Raw genomic sequence first — 24,480 nt, forward strand, 5'->3', positions numbered from 1 at the left:
TGGTGAAGATAGCTGGAATGGGTTCTGGTTGGATGAGGGCAGCGCAGGACCGATCTTCGTAGAGATCTTTGGTGGAGGCCTTTGTCCAGCAGTGGACGTCTACCAGCTGATATGATGACCACATAACTTATTGCTCGGAATGTTGAGAGCCTGCAATGCAGAGCTGCTCCAATCATCAGTGATCCAGTACTTTGTCAAAGGTATGAAAACTTGGCGCTGTGTAGAGACATCGCTTCAGTGTGTGTCTTCTATCGAATTTTTCCAATGAGTCTTCCTAAGATTCATTAAAGTTACAAATTATTCAATTTTTTTATATAAGAGGGGGCAAACGGGCAAAACACCAACATGGTGGGAAGTGGTGACCGCCCATGGACAACCGCAAAACCACAGTTCTTTTTTTATGACAATAAGGGACGAGACGAGCACGATGTTCAGCTAATGGTAATTGATATGCCCTGTCCATTACAATGCAGTGCCGCTCAGGATTCTTGAAGAACCTAAAAATTCTGAGCGGCACTAAAATTGCGCTCGTCTCCTTGAGACATAAGATGTTAAGTCCCATTTGCCCAGTAATGTCACTAGCTACGGCACCCTTCTGACCGAAACACAATAATAATTACACATTACTGCTACCAACAGAAATAGGCGCCGTTGAGGTACCCATAATCTAGCCGGCATCCTGTGCAAAGGAGTCTGGAAACTGGTAAACAGCTAAGGTGTTGTACTGTTCTACCAAGCGTTTCGGTCTGAAGGGCGCCGTAGCTAGTTAAATTACTGGGCAAATGAGACTTTACATTTTATGTCTCAAGGTGACAGTATTTCTAATATACTATATACTACTACCGCTTCGGAAACAAATGACGCTCTGAGAGAGAAGAAGCGGCGCAAGAAACTCTCCCAGCATTCATTTTTTGCGCGCTTTTAGTGACTATACAATATTATACTGTCATTGTTATTGCTATAAAATCTGTACATATGAGAATCGGTTGCATATACTTTTTACACCCCAATTTTTTTTTATTATTATATATGGCAATACAACGTTTGCTGGGTGAGCTAGTTATCTCTATAAGTCGAGTCTGCTTTCAGAGGCGAATGGAAACAACCTTTGGGGAGATTATTGTGTTGCTCTAACTCGAAAGGATACAGTGTTAATAAGTGTCTAGTAATAGACATTATAGTAAATGATTTTTGGTATTAATACCTTTATGTATCCCATTTTAGAAGGAATCATGGCAAAATATTTGTTGATGAATATCTACAATAATATCATATTATTTACCTACAGATTATAAAAAAAATTTGATTTTAGTAAGAATATCGTACAGATATTTTATATTAGGTAAGACAAGGGTTCAGAGGCATTAAAATAATACCAATAATCAGAAAATAAACAATAATATTTAAAAAAAATCTTTTAAAACTCCAATTTAAAACTTCTATATTGAAAAACTTAAGACCTCTAACAAAAGGAACCGTGTTGTCTACGGCTACTGTCAACAGGTTGACTTGGTAGGTACCTACTGAAAATCAATGTTGGAATTGGGGTGATCCTTATTTCAATTCCAAAAATGCTGAGTGGGTGTCCTTTTTATCTTTTTATTTTACTTTGTATCTTATTTTGTAATTTGCATGAATAAATGCTTACTTTACTTTAGATCTGTCTCACTCATGTTTTATTAGACATTCAATTGAGTGATTAGGGTAAATCACCCTGCTATTGGAACACCTGCAGTTATTTATTATAACTAAGTAAAAGGTATTTAATATTTATTATACCTTTACTACTACTTCGGAATAGGCTTTAATAAGAGGTGAATTCCCAATGACAAGATGATCCAGCCACCAAAAGTAGCGTCTACGATCATGACGCATGGACCAGCCATCACCTCTCTCAACCATATTGTAGGGAACGACTCGTGCCAAGACATCGCCAAATTATGACCATCAGCCATCCATCACCAATGAATTGTCGAGGACCCGGGCCAATTACAATTTCACTAAAACCAGCTAGGTTTTAGTGAATACAATTACAATATGACTAAAACCTAAAATATATAATGAAAATGGTCTTTGTTTGAGGCTCAATCACGCCTAAACCACTGATCGGATCGACATGAAACTACCACCATTTGATGCGAAATTTGTCCTAGATGGCTTATGGCTACTTGTTTTTCGAATCCCATCGTTCTTTTATTAATTTATTTCCTTTTAAAATTCGCCCAGCAAAGCGAGAACGGCTAGTGTAAGGTTAAAATAAAAAGCGTTTGTCATAAATAATATATTTTCCAGTACATTTCACTATGCACTACAACATTACTTATAAATTACGAAAAAATCAAATATGATGCAAGTATTTCACTAATTAACAATTATTAGAATACTATTGCAATTAATATTTAAAATACATAAATCAGTGAGTAAAAATCAGTAACACAGGAATATCTGTTATCCAATTTGAAAATTTTGACAATAATTAAACATTGACTAAATCCAAAACTAGTATACAAACATAAAACATATAATTAATTACGCAAATTGGATAGTCAATTAAATAAAAATAATAGAATTATGGAATTAAAATTAACAGAATTACGCAATCTTTCTATAATGATTACAATTTTGAATTTACGCGTCTAATCTTTATCTAAGTAAGACTAAGATCTATTAGTTGTTTATACAATATGTAAACTATCTTAACAGTAATGCATAAAGAACATTATGCATAACAACTTAAAGTTTAATTTTACTTCTAGTCATAAGCATTGTTATGTAATCTATTATATTTACATACGCTTTTATGTACAATTTAAAATGAAAATAACGTCTTAAGTAAAGTTAAATTTCTGAATGATTTGATTGTGTTAATCCGTCTTATTATTAAGCATTTAAATCAATTAACATTGGTAAATTTGATATTCAGAGTTAAGTTTACACTTAAAAGGACGTTACACCATCTATTCTTTACACAGTGTCTCAATTCAAATGACACATTGATGCAGCGTTTCTAGCAGTTTGACAAAAAGAATATTATTACATTTAGTTTTCTCACGCGTTGATTATATGGGCCTTCTAACGTTAATTTTAGGGACAGTATCTAAGAAAACACGAAAGTATTTTATAAGGCTTTTGAAAGGCATATGAGCATTTTTTTTACGGAGAAGGAGGACAAAGGAGCATACGGGTAACCTGGTGTTAAGTGATCACCGCCGCCAACTCAGTAAATCTCAGTTGTCTTCTGTCCAAGCTTATGCATTGTTTGGCACTCTGATAGTTGCCTAGGAGCATCTGAGCCTACCGAAAGCCTGGTAGACGGGACCAGTGATTGGCTGCTTCCAGCATTTCTTAATTCCTTAGGGCATTGAGGATAAGAGATTCACCGGCTCCACAAAAGGGTTGGTAGAGAATAAAATAGAGAAATAAATAAATAAATAATCAATTTTTTTTCGACGTTTTCACAGCTGGACTATGTCTATACAGACGTATGTCTAAGATTTTAACTACAATATTATCCAGTTTCTCGCAATTTTGTATGGAAAAAGCCTTAAAAATTAGAATTAAAACCCTAGATGTCTACTCACGGCCGTTCCCAATATACTATCTACAGATAGAGATAAATGACTACCTTCTACTGTCAGTAATTAGCATTCAATAATCTGAAGCTGTCACAATATACCCGATAAGTCATTCTTATCGCCTTATAATGGGACGCGTGAATTGAAATTTCCATACAAACTTATAACTATCGCTGGTAAGCTATACGTCGTCCCATTAACAGACAGCGTGTTAGGATAAGGTGAATTACCGTCGATAAGTTTATTGGGACAGAAAAGTCAACGATAGTTACAATTTTTATCTCAAGTAAGAGATAGACTGAATATTTAGAACGACCGTTAGTTGATATTGATTGATTAGACATATTTGTGCGTTGCGGCTTCATTTTCACAAAAGTGATTATAATATGAACGAATTTATTGATTTTTTTTCTTATTATTGCAATATGATACACGTAATATTTACAGGCTCGAATTTAAATGATAAATTATTAATGATATATTTTTTATTTATATATTTTACTAAAATTACTAGTTTTAGAACATTTTTTTTAATTTATTAAAAAACCATACTAGGATTTTGTATTTTCAATTGTTGTACATATTTAAATGTATTTGACGCTAATTTAAACAATAAAAAAATAATAGAATTTAATTATTAATAATTATAATGACCAATTTTACATCGTTGTTTGGATCTATACCTAATTTATTTAAAAATAAGATTTAACAGAAAACAAATAGGTTGTAGTTAAAAAAAACTAAAAAACACGCTTTTTATAGAAAACCGAACTAAAAAATAGAGAAGAAAATTAAAAATAAGGCAATTCCTGCCTTATAGAGGATAGATGAAAATTATATAAAATATCAAAAATCATATTTTGCAATTTGAAAAATGGAACAATTTTATCAAATTAATGTATTGTCATCAGTCCTTGATAAATCTATGAAGTTTGAACGAAATCTGTCTGTTTAAAGAACGCGAAAATCGTGCCCAGTTACAAACAAACATACATACAGGTGAACCTAATAAAAAGCGTGTAAAAAGATTAATGGTTTCGATTTATATGACAATGGATCTGGAGTTGGCTTATATTATATTATAATAATAAAATAATTATTTATTTTACAGTTTATGCAAAAAATATCTTCTACATCTTACAATACAAGTTTTTGTGACAACCCTAGCATATTTCTAGGGACTAGATGTCGAGACTGCGTTGTAGGTACTGGGAGAACAAAAAATGCGACCTACTATTAGTATTTATTACACATATATTATAACAGTCAATCTCGACCACTCGTCTTTGAGTACATATTAAGTTTAAAGTGACTATATTAATATGGACTTCAATTACTATTATTCATTCAAAACATTACATTGAAGCGATAGTTTTATATTTACATTGATAAGTACCAGTACCATACCAGTGGGAGGCTCTTTTTTCACCGGATGCCGGCTAGATTATGGGAACCACAACGGCGCCTATTTCTGCCGTGAGGCAGTAATGTGTAAGCATTACTGTGTTTCGAACTGAAGGGCGCTGTAGCTAGTGTAATTACTGGGCAAATGAGACTTGATATCTTATGTCCCATGGGGACGAGCGCATTTGTAGTGCCCCTCAGAATTTTTGGGGTTTTCAATATTCTTGATCGGCATGTAATAGGCAGGGCGTATCAATTACCATCAGCTGAAGGTCCTGCTAGTCTCTTCCTTTATTTCATAAAAAAAATTCATTGCTAATTTTATAATTTTATTACGTATTCATCGAGTAAAGTCTATGCACTAATAAAGCATTCCTACAGCACTTGTTTTAAATAGTTATTATATTACAATAAATATTTAATGAACTATATCATATATTTATTGGCATAATATTACTCATTGGACGTTATAAATATCTTAATGTGTCTGTAATTTAAAATAATCTTCGAGATTCCAATTTGATTTTTGAAATCATTCCTTTAATATTAATTGAATTTGATTTACTTTGAAAAGTTAAAAATTTTAACAGAACATGTGGCACGTCAACGTCACACATTGATCGAGACTGGCTCGAGTAGTATTAGTTGCCGCACTTTGCGACTACGCCTGCAGTATCTAGTTGGAGCGCAGAACATTTCTATGTTGCAAATTCATCGAAATACATAGTTTGTAGTTTGATTAGCTCGGTCAACCAGAAAATGATCAATGGTTGTCGAAGACAGTAAGTATTATACAGTAAATACAGTTTGCTTTTTTATTCAAAGAAATGAAATATAAATTAAATCTATATCAAAATTTCTATTCTGCCTAATTGACGCTTATACTTTCAATAATTTTTTTAATTTGAAGAAATAACAATTTGGTGTAAACTTAATTTGTAGAAAGCATTGCTAAGTCATCGGCGCTTCTGTACCGCATGCTGTGCTCTCGTGGCCATTGAGTTGCTGAAATAAAATTATAATATTACATTTTCTTTTATCATAATGGTATCTTATGAATCAACATTTTGATTACTCTAGAACGAATGTGAAACAATACGCTCCTTTTAATAAAATATCTACAACATTCAACGATATCAACAATTGAATTGACATTTTTCACGACACGTTTAAGTCATATAGATAAAAAGTTTAAAAAAAAATCACAACCACGGTAGATAATAGTTTGTATTAGATTGTCAACCAGTTATTAATTCTTACTTTTATTTTTGTAAATTCACACTAAACACATTATAATTATTTGCATTCTATACTTTCTAGAATTGAGATTAAAGTTACGTATTTTTTTCTTATTTAAAATGTTGAATGTACCAAATTAGAATAACCAATCAAGAATTATTATGTAAGTGTAAATCAATTGTTAATGTTAAGTTGATGAAATGTGATTGTTAAGTAAATTACATTACACTTATATAATTCTTTTTTATACTACAGCTCTTCCAGAAGATAGATTTCCTTAGAGAAGAACGAGCAAGAAGGTTGCTCTATTCAAAACAGATTAGGTATTACAAGTTCTTATTTTACTATATTATGCTTCTATTTATAAGTCTAGATAGTCTCTTGCTGTTAGACAACCGATGAAAACAGGCCAGGAATATTAGTTTAGTGTGCGTGACAAGCTACGTCTTACACTCGCGATGTGTATAACACTTTATGTTAGTGTGCGTGAATTGGTCAAAATAGAGGTTAGTCCTAATGTCTATTTTTTTTTAACGTTTTCACAGTTGTCATAGTCTATCTAGACGTATAAATTATCTAAGTAATTTAATTTACTAGTGGATGGCTCCTTTGCACAAGATATCGGCTAGATTATGGGTACCAAAACGGTGCCTATTTCTGCCTTCGTGTTTCGGTCTTAAGTGCGCCGTAGCTAGTGTAATTACTGGGCAAATAAGACTTAACATCTCTCTGAATTTTTGGGTTGTTCAAGAAACCTGAGCGGTACCCCGCATTGTAATGGGCAGGGCGTATCAATTATCATCAGTTGAAAGTCCTGCTCGTTTCATCCCTTATTGTCCTAAGAAAACGTCCCAGCGCTCGTCCAACTAAGCCAATCGTCCGCATCTCGCATCATCCATAAATTTTGGTTAAAAATTTAATCTGTATATTTAATCCCAGAAGGAGGGATTACACTTAAAAAAACAACAAACTATGTATAAAAATACTATTTCAGTTCTACGTTCATCTAAGCCTAGTAAAAATTCGATAAGCAAGAACAAATATTTTTCTATGAATGCAATATAAGCCTAGGTTGTATGCTTAGATATCTATAAAATCAAAAGCAGTAACATGTAAATTTAAAGACACTGAGACACTTCTACAAAAGCCTTAATTATTAATCTAGCAGCCTTTTATCAAAGTATAATAATAAATGTAAAAAAGCAGGCTTAACAATGCGACTTTTCATACATTCACTAATTGCATGCATGTGCAATACCTATCTTTGTGGCATATTTTCTTTGACAACATCTTTCGTTTGCATGCAACACTTTTTTTTGATCGTGCCTTGCGAGTGTAACGTGCTGGAAATTTAATACAGGTACAGTGTAGATTATTAACAATAGAACATTCGTTGAAACTCTTAAAAATATTTACCCATTGCTTACACAATACTTTAAAATACTAGCTGATGCCAGCAACTTCATACGCGTAGATAAGGGGTTTTTAAAATTATTAAGGCGAAGAGTAAGCAGAAAACACGCAAACATGGGGTTTTTAGACAAATTTTGTGGTGAAAGTATAGCATTTCGAGCTATGAACACTACTTAATCCTGTTACACATATCCTTAAGTCTTATTTGTAGGTTGCTAATGCTTGCTGTTGCTTATAGTTAACACTGCCAAGCCTTTTTGAACTTTCGTTTGAAGTTAAACAAGTTTTTTGGCATGGCGTGACGCATTTTTTTGGTACTTCACTCAGAAAAGTTATTCTTATAGCTTGTTCTTTTTTATGTAGGTTCATTTATTCAGATTAGTAGTGAATAACGAGGATTGTAAGCATATAAAATGTTTTCCACGCAAGAATTTTGAAAATATTAGCTTTGTTACATAGATGGTGGGCCGGCAGCCGTGAACTCATATCGCTCAAGGTCGCTGGCAGTTAGTGTCGCCTTAAGCAAGTTTGGAATTGAAGATTATTTCATGTCCTATTCCAGTTCCGGTTCCTGTTCTCGCTCCCGTTCCCAATGTATGAACCCTATTTCGAGGAAGATTGCCATGGCAAATTAAACCTACTAATGGTATAGTTATAGCTCGTCGATGTGAATTTTAATTTTTAAATTATGGATCAGGGATAAAATGTCTAAGCCTATGTCCTTTCACAAGCTCTAGAGTCTAGATTATCACTGTAGCAAATTTCATCACAATTTTTGGTACAGTAGCTCCGGCGTAAAAGCGTTACAAACAAACTTACATTCACATTTATAATGTTAGTAGGGATGTATTCGAGAAGTCTAATCGAAATTTGGATTCTCATTGTCACTGCGTACAACTTGCTCTAGGGCAAATTTGTAGCATACTTGTGGCGTGTATTATGTGAATGTAAGTTTGTTTGTTACGCTTACACGCCTAACCGATATTGATAAAATTTAGTACAGAGATAAACTAGAGCTTGAAAAAGGAGCTACCTTTTATTGCAAAAATTTAATGGAGGGTTTGAAATAGGAGGATGGCAGTTTCTATGGAAATTCGTTACCAAACAAAAACAATTCAACTTTGTTTTTAGGCACTTGATAAGAAATAATTAATAAATCAATTCTTCGAGCATTTTTGAAACTACAACATACCTGGTGATGAATAAGGAGATTAAAGTTCACAGGGAAATACTATTAAAGAGACTGTCCACAATGATAAGGGATATGCGCTGCATCATAGAAGAGCGCTATCAGCAGCGGAAAGAGCAGTTTTTATGTCTATTATTTGAAAAGTATCCTATAAAATAAAAAAATAGACCAAAGTAACTATTGAACGCAGACGAAGTCGCGACTAAATGCTAGTTATTGAATAAAAGTGAAACTGAAATATGCATTAAACTATTTTTAAACAAGTTATTTGTTTTGCTGTAAACGACGGGTTGAAAAAATATATTATGTAGGTAAATATATAATATATTGAAATCTAAATCTATTTATTTCAAAAATATAATTATTCTAGAATTCTAGTGGAATATCTGAGTTTTCGATGAAAAGTGTAAGGAAGGGATAAGTAATATGGGATTATAGGTTAGGTATTGTCAATCTTAGCACAGGTTTAGCAAAGAACACAGAGAAACAAAAAAGAAGAACAGATATATTGTAAGACCATCACGTCACTATTGACAAGGTTTACAATAGCTGGCCGATAAACTTTAAATAAATAATGATTAATTTCAAAACATGCAGACAACCATTAAGATGAAATTCGTGCATGTCATTAAAAATGTAATTATAAATTCAATTGCATTTCAAACATTTGGAATAATTGCTGTTAAGACAAATAGTACATAACATTTCGTATTAGTGTATCCTATAGCTCTTTTAATCGTACAGTCTAAGATTCAATTAAATAAAACATTTATTTTTAATAAAATACCTGTATAATGCATATTCCGGTACATGTCAGGACAATTGCTTGATACCTGCAAAGAAAATAAAATTGCAATTTATACTGAATTGAGGTTTGATGGTGTTTTTAAACTCTAATCTAACGCAGAGCAGCTTGAATTGTCGGGGGACGAGTGCTCTGTTAATGGCTGGATCACTTGGCGTTGCGTAGAGACATCGCCTCATTGTGTGTCTTCTACCGCATTTATAACGGGGAGTGTTCCGAAGGGCTGTTTCACCTGATTTTTGCCGCCAAATTACACCTTGGAACGATACGCAACAACTAAGGATATCATCCTCACCATCTGGATGTGTGGCGGTCCTCCAGGAACAGTGTTTTAAGGAGCTTTCTTTCACGTCTACAAATATGTGGAATGAGCCCTCTTGTGCGATGTTTCCGGGACGATACGACATGGGTACCTGCAACGCTCCTGTGGTATTCTGGTGTTGCAAGAGAATGTGGGCGGCGGTGATCACTAAACACCAGGTGACCCGTACGCTCGTTTGTCCTCCTTTTTTCACTGCTATAAGTGAAAATTCTTTTTGGGAATACCTTCGCCTAAATACATTAGATACGTTACATTGCTTGCATGTAGACTAACAAAACTTAGCAGCATTTAATACTACAGATTTCCAAAAAAATGACGCCAAATTAAAAAACAATTCTGATGGTCATTGCTTAGATAATAATTTTTAATTCGTCTAGATAGAGCCTCTTGCTGTTAGACAACGCATGATAACAGGCCAGCCATCCTTATCGCCGCTGCACGTGAGGAATGACCCTGGCCCATACGGCAAAAGAGAAAGCAGCTCTTCTGTGCAGTCTTTTTGCCTCCAACTCGACTCTTGACGACGACGACGGAAAAGCACTGCCGATCATCCCGTGATATCAGAGTTCTATGTCTGAAGTAAAGACAGAAAACTCTTCAGCAAGCTCTATTTTCGTTGGACGTAAAGAAGTCGAGTGCATCGGATGACTCAATCGTGCTGAGAACGTGTGACCCTGACTTGAAAGCACAAAATTCAAGCGAATAAGTGTCATCAATAAACAGAGCTTAAATAAATTAATGTATCACCCAAAAAACAAAAATACATTTTAAATACAATTTTTGGTTGATAATCTTGTTTTGTTTTTTTAGGAGAATACCTATTCCTTTAAGTGAATTGCACATTCCTTGTTATCCTTATATAGGAATTATTTCAAATTAATAAAGGATATATTCAATTCAACATGATATCAAAGAGGACAGTAATAAACCATATTAATCCTTCTGTACAGTGTTGCAGTGTGAATCAATAAAGATTCCTATTCACGGGCAGACTAGAGTTCACTTTAATTTTTAATTTATACTGAATATCAGTTCTATAGTGTGTGGATCATTGGACAAAACATTTGATATTTATTCTGTTGTTTTCAAAATAATGCCAGCGTACTAAAGATTTTATGCGGTCTTGTTGAAGTTTGAGATAAAATACTGATAAGAAATCCTACACTTACTCAACATGATCACAGAATCTAATATTACACATTTTTACACAAGGCCAACAAAACAAGATATTTGACGATTAAGTACGATATTTTACTGAACAATTGGATATATACACACCCATATATTATTTAAGCGAACAAACTATTGAAAGAAGTATGTGCTATCAATTTGCTGGCGTAGAAATTACAAAGAGAATCATGACTCGTAGGAAACCAAAAAAGATCGATAAAATCTCGTATATTATCTTAACATTCTATAGAAATGTTAAATATTAACTTATCTATTCACATACAGAAATTAGATTATAACCTATATAGTTTAATCAGATATAGACTTTCAATTTTGTCGTCAGAGGTTAAAACAACAAGTCTAGCCGTGAATAGGGCGCATTTATACTCCCGACATTTCCCGCCCTTTCCTGTCTGACCGCACGCTGAGCTCAGTTAATTAATTAAGATTTTAGCTCTCTCCAATGATATTTTACGCTTCGAGTATAAACTAACAACTTGGTACATTGACACGATCTTACGATTTATTGTACAAATTATTTTGTTCGCCATTTATGAAATTGGAGATTTGATTTGTTTTAAGCCACCAATATGCGTATCATTCCGGCTAGGAAAAAATATTAAATTCACCACATCAGTGCCGATGTCTCGTCCAGGTAGATGGTTTGGTCGTCACTAGCTTTCCTGTCTAATACCGTCTTGCTAGAATTAATGATGCCATCCGCAGGGCATTTGCAGCTTTTAAAATACCAGCTATTTTAGAGCTGAAGGATCCCCAACACTCTGGCTCCTTCATATAGCCAAACTACTTCAGTGGGTGCTGGTGCTTTTGCTTTGACTGTCGAAGACAGCAAACGTTGCAAATATGGTCTCAGTGAGTATTATGTCTTTGTGCAGCTAGATGTCAAGCATTTTGCCCTTTCGGTTCAGATGCACCGATAATTACAAAGTACTTTCTCTAAGTGCTATAATAGTGATAGTTTTAGCGTAAGTAAAGAGATTCATGTCACATACCGGAAATCCTTGCTTGTTGAAGTTGATGTTTGTCCTCACGGTTCTGTGGTGCAGAGGCTGCACAGGTCGTGCATTGTTTCCCAGTGGAGCCTTCGGAGTCAGTTGTGAGCCTTGCATTAGTCGACGAATTGCGTACATCTGGTAAAAAGACCACTTGTTCAAATTCCAATTCATTTATTAAAATAGGATCAAAAAATCACTAATTGAACGCAAAATGTACAACTCATTTGAAAATTCGTTTGGTGAAGACCGGGCTCAAGACCAGCGGTTTTTTATATTTATGAATTTGATTAATTAAGTACTTATTGACTTTATAAGTAAGTGAAATTAGAATGAAAATATTGTTGTTTTTCCAAGATTTTAATTTCTGTCTCGTATATAGATGGCAAACGTGGTCGCTAACTATGGGCCTTATGAGAAAGTTCATGGTCGCTCAGAGGGCAGAGGAGAGTGCTATGCTCGGAGAGACACCCTGCAATATCGAATCAGAAATGAGGAGATCCGTAGGAGAACCTAAGTTACCGACACAGTCCAAATGTTTGCGAAACTGAAGTGGCAGTGGGCAGGGCACAAAACTCGACGGACAGATGGCCGTCGGGGCAGTAAAGTCGTCGTAACCACGTACTGGAAGACGCAGTGTTGGAAGGCCCAGATCGTAGGTCAGTACAAGATAGACCGACGATTTGGTCAAGATCGCCGGAATACGTTGAATGAGGGCAGCACAGGACCGATTGTCGTGGAAATCTTTGGGCGAGGCCTTTTTCCGGCAGTGGACCTCATCCGGCTGATGATGATGATATAGATGGGCTGCTGAAAGATCTTCAGGAAAATTTTTATTTTCCTGGTAGTTGAATTCGATTGAACGACTTTGAAAGCACGAGAAGGTGTTTGTCCAATTGTTACATTATATCACCAGCCTTTATAGCGAGATTTGAATTTATTTTGTGTAAACTATTAAAAGTGCCAATCTGGCACCTTTCGCAAATTTGTGGTACCACAAATAGCATCTAATAATGGAATTTATACGCAACAGAGAAAAATACATATACATGCCAATTTTAGAGGTGTTTGGCTTAACGGTGCAGCACCACTTGGTAGCCAACAACAGAGCTGGTGCGGCTTGTGAAGCGGCTGAAAAAGCTAAGGCATGCAAATACAGGGGTCCAAGCTCCGAATATAATTTTGTCCCATTCGGTGTCGCGACTCTTTGTCCGTGGGGTCATAGCATTACAAGGCTTTTTAAGGAAATAGCAAAAAGGTTAGTCGACTCCACAGGAGACCGAAGAGCTACCTCAGACAAAGAATTAGTCTAGCAATTCAAAGAGGGAACGTTGCAAATATTGCATTGCACGTAAGGAGGAACGTTGCATTATCGCAAGCGGTTGAGTCGAAGGGAGAAGCGTTGGCGGTGAGTTTGGACATAGCGAAGGCCTTCGATCGGGTATGGCATAAAGTTCTTATAGCAAAACTGCCATCCTATGGGCTTCCCGAGAAGTTGAGCAAATGGGTCACTAGCTTTTTGGCTGATCGGAGCATCAAGGTTGTTGTCAACGGTGCATGCTCCGACTTAAAACTCATAAACGCTGGTGTCCCGCAAGGCTGCGTGCTATCCCCTACGCTGTTTCTTCTGCATATCAATGATATGCTGCAAATCAGCAATATTCATTGCTATGCAGACGACAACACAGGGTATGCTTCCTACACCGGCCGTGCCAACATATCCCGGGATAGCGTCGACGAGAACCGGAACAAACTTGTTTCTGAACTCGCGACTATGCTTTGCAAAGTCTCGGAATGGGGCCGACAAAATTTAGTCCAATTCAACCCCAAGAATACACAAGTTTGTGCGTTCACCACTAAAAAGTCTCCGTTTGTCGTATCCCCTCGATTCGAGAACACTCTTCTAACTGCCACAACCTGTATTGGCATACTTGGCGTCGATATGTCGAGCGACGTTCAGTTCCGTGGTCACTTGGAAGAGAAGGTCAAACTGGCCTCTAAAAAGCTTGCTGTACTCAGTAAGGCGAGACAGTACTTCACTAAAAGCCACCGCCTGCAACTTTATAAGGCACAAATTCAGCCTCACATGGAGTACTGTTCTCACCTCTGGGCGGGTGCTTCCCAGTACCAGCTTCTTCCATTTGACCGCATACAACGAAGAGCGGCTCGAATCATCGACGATAAAGTCATCTCCGATCGGCTTGATTCTCTAGCGTTGCGTAGAGATGTGGGTTCTCTCTGCATCTTCTACCGCATTTATCACGGGGAGTGCTCAGAGGAGCTGTTCGGGTTGATTCCAGCGGCCGGATTCCACCACCGGACATTACGTGCAAAGTACCGCATCACGTAGACGTCTGGCATTCCACAACCGCGCGTTTTGTTCGAAATTTCTTGCCTCGCACAGCCACTTTGTGGAATCAACTACCGGCAGCGGTCTTCCCGAGCAGATACGACTTAGGGACCTTCAAGAAAAAAGCATACTCCCACCTTAAAGGCCGGGAACGCATTTCTTGACACACCTGTTGTTGCGGATGTCTATGGGCGGTTGCCTCACCTCTCCCCATCCCGTAAGCCTCTTGCCCGTTGGCCCCTCTCATATAAAAAAAAATATTTTCGGAACCTTGCCTAAAGGGACTCCTTGTAGTACTATGTTTTAGTTGTTAGGTATTTAATAATTTTTAAGTTTTTAGTTTTAAATTCATTGTTATAGTATATACCTTTTTATTTCTGTACAGATAACTGTTAATAAAATAATATTTTATTATGAAATATAAGAAGCAACATATGAATACTTGCCTCCTGTTTTGAAATATATATTGGTTTGTTGAAGATGATCCAAACGGCAGTTTCCCAGCATCCCGGATGAGTGGTGGAGCCTTCGTAAGTCAGATATTGCTGAGTGTTCGGTAGTAAAGAACTCAGAGGCAGGTGTTTAATGGGATAGGAGCTACCTGTAGGAAATATTAGATGAATCATTTGAGTTAATGACCTGATGTGGATGTGTGCTCTATGTGTGTGTCTCCAGAGTGCGGTTTTTAAGGAGCTTTCTTCCACGTACTACATAGCTGTGGAATGAGCTTCCTTATCCGGTATTTCCGGGATGATACGACATGGGTACCTACAAATAAAAGCGCGTACTACTTACTTAAATGGCGGCAACGATCCTGTGATTCCTCTGGTGTTGCAAGTGAATGTGGGCGATGGTGATCACTTAATATCAGGTGACCCGTACGCGCGTTCGTCCTTTGTTTTCCATAAAAGAAAACCTGCTTCCAAAAAGCCATATTTTTTTATGGACGAGCAGATCATACGAGAACACATCTGCGTGGCTTGTTGGTATGTTATCACCACAACCCACACACGTATCACAAAAACGTTGCCCTCCCAATAAAGCCACAAATAAACGCACATATGAAGTCATAAACTGATAACTCTTTGGTAGTTGACAGGCGAAGATCAAACAGGGATACTTACAATTATTGTAATAAATTTATACAATATAATTATCAGTATCAAATTCAATATATTATTCCAATATAAAATACCATATACAAAATCAGAAACACAATAATAATAAATAAACTTCATTGGAAGAAACACCAAATACTTATTTTACCAGGGGAGTACCCTTTACTCTATACAGCTTCGATTAATTTTTAATTAATGTCCTTAGTAATCAATAATAATAATAATATTTACACACTTTTACACAAATTATCTTACCCCAAACTAGGCATAGCTTGTACTATGGGTACAAGACAACGATATATTTAGTACGATATACTCACTTAAACATACATAAATACATATAAACATCCATGACTCGGAAACAAACATCCATATTCATTACATAAATGTTTGCACCTACCGGGATTCGAACCCGGGACCTCTAGGTCAGAAGCAGGGTCACTAAACACTGGGCTATACAGGTCGTCAGTCCCATTTGATATTGGTATATTTGATCTGGTACAAACCAGAATTAACTCAAGGATCCAGTTCTTTGTGTATTTATCGATCGATACCTTGGCCTTGCTTAGACATGTCGTTTTATCGTGCTTTTTTTTTTAAATGAAAATAAGGGACGAGACGAGCAGGATGTTCAGCTAATGGTACGCCCTGCCTATTACAATGAAGTGCCGCTCAGGATTCTTGAAAAACCCAAAAACTCTGAGTGGCACTACAATTGTGCTCGTCACCTTGAGACATAAGATGTTAAGTCTCATTTGCCCAGTAATTTCACTAGCGCCGTTGTTGTACCCATAGCCTAGCCACCTGATTTAAGCTTATAAGCCTCATTTCCACCACAAATTTCAAAACCACACGACATAAAATCAAATACCATTATTATTATATTCGAGATGTTCCTCCAACGTGAGGTTTTCAGTGAACATTCTTCCACGTGAAGCCAGACTGTGGAATTTACTTCCTTTCGTGGTATTATTTAATATACTGCGCTAAATACCTCTGGTGTTGAGGCTTGAGCATAGGGGATCACTTTTGCTTTACGAATTTGTGAATGCTAAGTCTGCTTTATAAATTATGATAAAATAAAAAAACATACCTCTGAACATGACTTTATTAAATGCACTTGTAATTAGCCTTAGTTCTTTATTAGTTGGTTCACCAATCTGTAAAAGAAGAATACGTTGAGAAGAAGCCATTCTCTGTATTCCACTAGAAAGGTGTGAGGCCAACTTACCAAAGGGATTCTGATTATTTACTAAGGTAAGACCTTGATTGGTATCCCCATGGTAAGCGTTAATAAGGTCGTATTAAGTGAAGCGCCATGCCCCATCCAGTGGTCCTATTCACGTAATCAATATCGTCGACTTAAGTTCGGATTCTATCAACATTTTGCTCTAGATTCGTACCGAATTCGTGTCGAGACACTTGGCCCGTGAGGCCAAGAGGCGCGGAGAATGTACAAAGTACCAGAATTCTTGGTACGCTTCCCCATAATGATAGTTTTAATTTTATGTAATCATAGTATTGTAAATATAGAAGATTTGTTTTGTTTGAATAAATTTGTAATTGAAAGGATTTGTAAATTGGACCGAAAACAAGAACTTCTAATAATCTAAGGAAATCCGCATTCCGAAAGATCTATATAAAAAATGATATACTTCAAGTGTGATGTTACCTATGAAATAAAATATTTTTGATTTGATTAACACGGGAGTTTTTAATTACATGGCAGCCATTTTGAAATTCGCCATCTTGTTTTCTCTAAGATACATTTATGTCAACAAGCTGTCAAAATTTCAGCCGCCTTACTATTTCAGTAAATGGCGGTCAGCGGGGCAATAGTAATAGTTATTATCACGTACGGAACCTTGAAAATCTACTGTTGTAGCTGTTAGAGTGAACTGAAGTTGTAAAGGTGGATCTAGTTTTCAAATGATTATAAAATACTTCATATTTAAAACACTTTTTAATTTGAACACATTTAATATGGCATGCAGCACCTTACAAACTAATTTGTTATGTATATTAGAGACAATGTCAAAAATATTCGATTTAAAGGATTGGCTGTTGATTTTGTCTCGAGCTCTGATTTCTTCGCAAATAATGTAGTAGTAATTGAAATTAACTATTTATAATGACGATTCAAAAGCGCTTTTTTTGACTTAGACTTTTACTTAGACTTAAAGTAGCAAATACCACGCAGAATACGAACCTGGACCATTAAAGAAATTCCCACCACACCCTGAGACTTGTGTTGAGCTTCAGACATATTGTGGTATAGTTCTTTGTTGAACCCATATAACTGGATCTGAAAACAAATTACATTAGAGAAATAGGCAAATAAGCAAGTACAATTTATTGAATTCGCGATGATGCCTAGTCAAAGTCAACTGTTGTTAAAACCTTAGATCATTTATACATCCACATAGACACTGACATTTGTGAAAACGTCCAAAAAAATTACAGGTGACAGTTAACTATTTTGAGTAAATCGCGAGTGTAAGACGTAGCTTGTCACGTACACTAAATTAATAAACCTGGCCTGTTTTCTAGGTCGTCTAGCAGCAGAAGGATCTTTCTATAATAATACTAACTATATAACTATACAAATAGACGTATAAATAATCTAAGGTTGAAACCTAAAAGAAGTGAAATAGCTGCGTAAAACATCTCGCCTCACATGACACTAAACAACAAGTTGCAAGTAGCAATGTAATGTAAATCATATAAAAAAGGCGACTATTGTCCTGCAAGGAATTAGCACTATTAAACAACAACGTTTTAATTTTTGTGTAATGTATATATATGATTAATGCTTTGGGTCTTTTGATTATTACAAATGATATCATGTTGTCACTTCTTTGCACTGGTTAATATCTCTATACACCAGGTTTCTTACCCCCTGCTTATTCCAAATAAAAAAATTACCAAAAGTTGTTAAAGTCACATAAACACCTTGACTAAATACGTAAGTATTGTACGTTAGTAAGATATTTTATTATTATATACAACAAGTTTTGTATTATTCGCCAACATGACGCAACTTCGCACATTCGAAATGCATGTAGGCATAAAATAAAATTATTTGTGTTAGTTCCTGCAGCTCACCACTGTCTCTCTTTTAATGCTTTTATGATCCATTCGTAGTTTGTGAGCTATATCTCCGAGGAGCGTGCATTCCATATAGGCAATAAGCCAATGCCTACCTTAATAAGAACCAAAATTAATATATACCACACTAGTGGTGAAAGTTAATTTAGTTCCGTTATTCAATAACCAAATTTCTATTGGGCACTCAACCAGTAAATTACGTGTGCAATACCTAAATTTCTTACAATTGGACGTAATTCTATAAAAACCTTTCAAACCACAATCATATCGAAATCGAGTTAAGAACAAAAAACTGGCCACGTGATTCATATTAACGGACTTACAAAAAATGGCAGCCTTACTGTCTCCTACTTCTTTCACTCTTTAAATGACATCATGACTTGGTAGCTCAACCGACATGTATGGAATACACTAATATTTATTAAACTTTAAACGAGAATTCCTTAAAATGTGATGTTTGTAGCTTGGAACGTTTTTCAGGAACTACAGCCAATTATATCATTAGGTACTTAAAGCTACAGCTTTGCCTACCTTGCTAGAAAACCAATACACGCCCCTGATATCTCTGTCAATACGTGAGTATACATCCCCGCTCTGTGGTATTACCTACCTCACCCGGGAATGTGTGATGATCAATCTGATGTTCAGAACCTCTGACGTCTTCCAGGCCATAGTGGAAGTAAATCTCTTCAAACTGGTACCTATATGAGAGAGGACCGCCACTTATATTCACTTGGTGCTTTGAATCTTTTTCCACTCGGAACACCAGAGATTGTCCTGTGTTTTGGAGAACTCCGCTCACCTAAACAAAAAAAAACCATGAAGTATTTTTCTATGGTCTCATTCATATCGTTTTTTATGGTAAGAAATATTGATAAAACCGGTGGAATCTGCTTTATTTCTTGGCATCACTCTGGATTCCAAATTCGCAATGGGACCCCCATATTGAAGGATTGGCGAACAGACGTAGTTCTGCAGCATACGCGTTTAAAAAGATTACACAATCAACTGACATATTTACGGCGCGACTAGTTTTCTTTAGTTATTTCCATAGTATTATCTCCCATCGTATATTGGTATGGGGCAACGCTGCCGATATTAATACAATATTTGTGCTGCAGAAGAGGGCTATTCGCGCTATTTATAACCTAGGTCCTCAAAGATTTGAGAGCAAAATTCAAATAAATTAACATCTTGACTGTTGCTTCTCAATATATACTTAATAATGTAATGTATGTTCATAGGCACATAGGTGAATTTGCTAAAAACTGTCATAACCATAATGCTAACACCAGGTACAAACATAAACTTAAAATGCCTACTACTCGGCTAAGTCGACTTAGTAAACCTTTTGTGGGGCGATGTTTATGCTTTTACAACAAGATCCTAGAAAATGTTCAAAACAAAAGTATAACGATACTCAAAAGAATTGTTAAAAAACGTTTGTGTGGTAAAGTTTAGTATAACATAAATGGCTTTCTTAATGATATCACAGATTGGGAGTGGAGCGACCACCCTCAGGCTATTAAATAATAACTTTAATTGTACAATATTACTTTGTAAACATATTTTTTTTATGAAAAAAAAAGCCCGCCGAGTTTGTTGCGCCCATTCTTCTCAGGTCTGAGGCATTCGCTTTGGAATGGGTGGTAGTTTTTGACTTTCAAAAAGTGATATCATAAGGTTTGGAATAAAAATATTTGAATTTGAAACGAGTGTAAGGGGCACTTGAAGAGATCACCGCCACCCCGACAGAGGAAACCAATGTTCGTTCTCACAAAATTTACCTTTTTATAATAAAGAAGAAATCCCAGTGGTGAGCCGATATAACCACTGAACCGATATTAATGAAATTCAGTTCAGAGACAGACTAGAGCATGGAAAAGGACATAGCCTACCTATTATTGCGAAAAATAGGCTTGGAGGGGTTGAAATAGGGGATGGTAGTTTGTATGGACGTTGGTCAGTATCGAAGATGACACTATGAAATTTGTATTTAGGCACTTGATGAGAAATAAAAAAAAAGTTATTGTTTTTGATATGTGTGAGTTTGAATAAGGGGATGAAAGTTCGTATGGAAGTCCGAAAAAAAACACGCTATCATGCCTAGCTATTCGATTTTTATTATATCACTTATATATTATTAAAGAAAAAATATTTTTACTATAGAAAACTATATAGCTCACGAATATCAAACCCATAAAATTTTTATGTTTTAGCAAAGAATGGAAAAACAAAATAAAATCGTTTACAAAAATGTATTAAAATAAGCCATTTATTGTTTTTTTCATGAAAATAAGGGACGAGACGAGCAGGACGTTCAGCACAAAGCAGTGCCGCTCAGGATTCTTGAAAAACTCCGAAAATTCTGAGTGGCACTACAACTGCGCTCGTCACCTTGAGACATAATATGTTAAGTTTCATTTGCCCAGTAATTTGACTTGCACGAACACAGTAATGGTTACACATTACTGCTTCACGGCAGAAATAGGCGCCGTTGTGGTACCCATAATCTAGCCAGTATCCAGTGCATAGGAGCCTCCCACTGGTAAAATAGTTTACCGCAACAGTTTGTATGTGTATTATATGCAAAGAATTCAAAAAAATAAAAAATGCTGCGCTAAGTAAACTATACCACGCGGACGAAGTCGCGTGTAAAATCTAGTTAGCTATAAATAATTGTTGTAAAAGAACACAGAATTAGTGAAAATGGAAAGACAAATACTAATGAATCAACGATTTAATGAGTGGCTCGGGTCCGTGGAGGCTATCTATCAATCGGTCACACCTTGATTCAAAAGCTGGCAACTTGCGCTTTGACTCGAGATGAATTATTAGTCGTTAACACGCGAACTCGTCACGACTCGCCACACGAACTTAAATATAATGGAATGACATAATTATTATTTCGTAGTTTAATACGAAAGATCGCAAATAATAAATCTTGTTAGAAAAGTATAAAATAATCTTTACACAGCCTGAATAGCGAAACACTAACAATTATTGAAGTGAAAACATCGTAAGCCGGTTTGGGCACTCTTTGGTAGTGGAAAATCTAATGGTATTGCGTCACCGACATGCTCATCGACTGGCGCACGCGATAAATATACGGTATATATATAATATAGCACGGTATCATAATGGATATATTTTATCTATATAATATTAAATTACTCATGCATTTTTTATATATATTTTTATTATATACTTGTCTAGCTAGTGGGGATGTATGTAAATGCGTGTATACGCATCACTACTTGATATAAATATTTTCTTTTCAGATTTATAAATTTATTAAATTCTGAGCTTTGTTTATTAGATAGAGGATACGATAAATATTTAAATATTATAATTATTTGTTTCACTCATTACTGCCAAAATAGCTTTCACGGAAAAAAAAAATATAGGAAGTTCATAATATCAGTGTTAGGAAAATACGTCCTAACGTTTGCTGAGAACTTTTCTTTTTGCGAATCGCGCTGCTGCCTGGTTTGTTATCATTCTACATAGTTAGTTTTAAAGCATTAATATCTCTTTCTTTATTGTTTTTTAAACATTTGTATTGTTATTTTTCTTTTCTTTATACAATGTTAATTGTCATATCTATTGTACTTGTAAAAAATCTGGTGGCAGTTTTTCGCAAATAAAAAATTTATTGTATTATTGTATTGTATAAATAAATAATACAAAATATAAATACCTAGTCTTGCCATAAATACTGAAACAATGAAAATAAATTTCTATTGCAAATAACATTTATTACTTTTTCTACAGTGTGTTAGTTTAAAACATAAATATAAAAAAAAAATTAAAGTTTATTCGAAGTGGTCTCCATTGGCTGCGATACAATCCTTTAAACGTTGAGGCCTTCTTTTAGGGACTCCAAATTTTCATGGCGTTTAGAACTAACTGTACTCTCTAAAACTGACCATATATCATAATCCAGCGGATTAAGATCGGGACTAGACGACGAAAAAGTCCACTCTGATTAAGTCCGAAACGTTCGTTTCCAACCAAGACTGCGTAGACCGAGCTTTATGACCCGCCGCCGAGTCTTGCTGGAACGACCATTCTTGATTATTGAACATGGGGGCTTCACTACCTTCTCAAGAATGATATTTTGATACACTTGTGCCGATGGTTTGATGCCTTTTTCACAAAAGTATGGTTCAGTCACTCCTTCATATCATCACTGAAGTCGGATAATGTCCACGTTGCACTATGTTGACTATTGGGAAGTTCCCTTAGAGCTTTGAGCATAAAGACGGTCATTTTGTTTGTTAAAATGTTGCTTAGTTATTTTAATTTTTCTCATCCTTTCCCTTTGCGTACCGCTTAAGTAGTTGTATCGATTTTAACACCCTTTTCTTTTTTAAATTATCAGTTAAGTCTAAATTAAGTCCGCAGAAATTACTCAAGGCATAAAAAAAGCATAATAGGCATTTATTTTCTCAAAATTGATTCATTTAGAATTCTTTTTGATGTCATTTCTAATAACTACTGGATACTACCGCTTCGGAAACAAATGGTGCTCTGAGAGAGAAGAAGCAGCGCAAGAAACTCTCCCAGCATTTTTTTTTTTGCGCTCTTTTCAATAATTCTCTTTTGTATTGGGATTGGGCAATGGCCATACAATGTGGAGTTTTAGTCCATGATTATAGACCGTGTTATTTTTTTACTGTCTCATTTTGGTATTCCATTAACATTTTGTCTTTGACATAAATAACAATCAATTTAATTATGAATTTCTGTAAAATAATGTTTAATTCAATAAATCCTCCTAAAGTTATTAATATTAAAGGGTTTGGCAACATGAGTGCAAATTTTATTTGCAGTCCAAATTTTATTTGCAGTCCAAATTTTACTATCTCTTCCATTGTTATTGATTAATGTTAAAACTAAGGTGTGGAGCACCCTTGGGTTCCTAATACATAATTATGCAAATGAGTTTTCTTTTTTGGTTAAAACGCTTCGTAAATCTTTTGTGGCTTATACATATATTAGTGATTACGTTTGTGATGGTATTATGCGAGCGAGCCACATATGATAAGGGAAGCGAAAGTGTCATGATCAAGGCACATGCGTTAATAACGACGCTTTTCAGCACATTTTCAAATAAATTATTTTGAATATAGTAACTCGCAGTGGTAATGATAATGAAATAATGTTTATGTTTTTATAAAAATCTGTGTAATTAGGTAAATATTTTTCGCATTTAAAATGTTAATTATTGTGAATATAGCCGCGCTGTAGGATAACTATTTGTTGGTGTTAAGAATAACATGTCAGAGGAAATATTTAAATAAACAGATATATTTGAAGCATTTAAGCAAAAAGCAATCACACATCGTGAACTTATTATGTCAAAAAAATAAAAAAGCGATAAGAAAATAAAAAAAAACTGAAAATATTTTTTTCTTCTTCTACTATTTTAATACGGTCACATTTAAATACATGAATATCTTAATATTATACATATATTAATTACGTAACACGTTGTTTGTCCGCGATGGACTCCTAAACTAATGAACGGATTTTACTTCATGGAGTGCAGTTTGGTGCAACTTGAGAGATAGGATTGTTTTTATATCGATTTGGGACCCATAATTACTTTTATTTTCAATATTTGTTTTGTATGGACATTTTTTCTATGAGAGAATTTTGTGACGCACGGTTTGACAGTTCCGCTGTGAAACAATCTCATATGACATCAGGGCGCATTTCTTACGAAATAATTCTTGATGTTTTGAAATATTATATTATAATATTAACAG

General features: G+C 35.3%; 1 protein-coding gene across 1 annotated transcript in view; it reads right to left on the reverse strand.

The window, feature by feature from the left end:
* Nucleotides 1-2,266: 2,266 nt before the first annotated feature.
* Nucleotides 2,267-24,480, reverse strand: part of LOC126978174 (carbonic anhydrase-related protein 10) — a 62,633-nt gene continuing 40,419 nt past the window's right edge. Inside the window, exons 5-11 of the mRNA XM_050826940.1 lie at nucleotides 19,317-19,508; nucleotides 17,808-17,903; nucleotides 16,692-16,758; nucleotides 14,927-15,081; nucleotides 12,131-12,268; nucleotides 9,608-9,653; nucleotides 2,267-5,984 (exon numbers count right to left, since the gene is read on the reverse strand). Of these exons, the coding sequence (XP_050682897.1) occupies nucleotides 5,911-5,984; nucleotides 9,608-9,653; nucleotides 12,131-12,268; nucleotides 14,927-15,081; nucleotides 16,692-16,758; nucleotides 17,808-17,903; nucleotides 19,317-19,508 (768 nt within the window). The 3' untranslated portion in view covers nucleotides 2,267-5,910. The remainder of the gene's footprint in view (nucleotides 5,985-9,607; nucleotides 9,654-12,130; nucleotides 12,269-14,926; nucleotides 15,082-16,691; nucleotides 16,759-17,807; nucleotides 17,904-19,316; nucleotides 19,509-24,480) is intronic.

Source organism: Leptidea sinapis, chromosome 47 (genome assembly GCF_905404315.1).
Source record: "Leptidea sinapis chromosome 47, ilLepSina1.1, whole genome shotgun sequence".
In the NCBI taxonomy this organism is placed as follows: Eukaryota; Metazoa; Arthropoda; class Insecta; order Lepidoptera; family Pieridae; genus Leptidea; species Leptidea sinapis.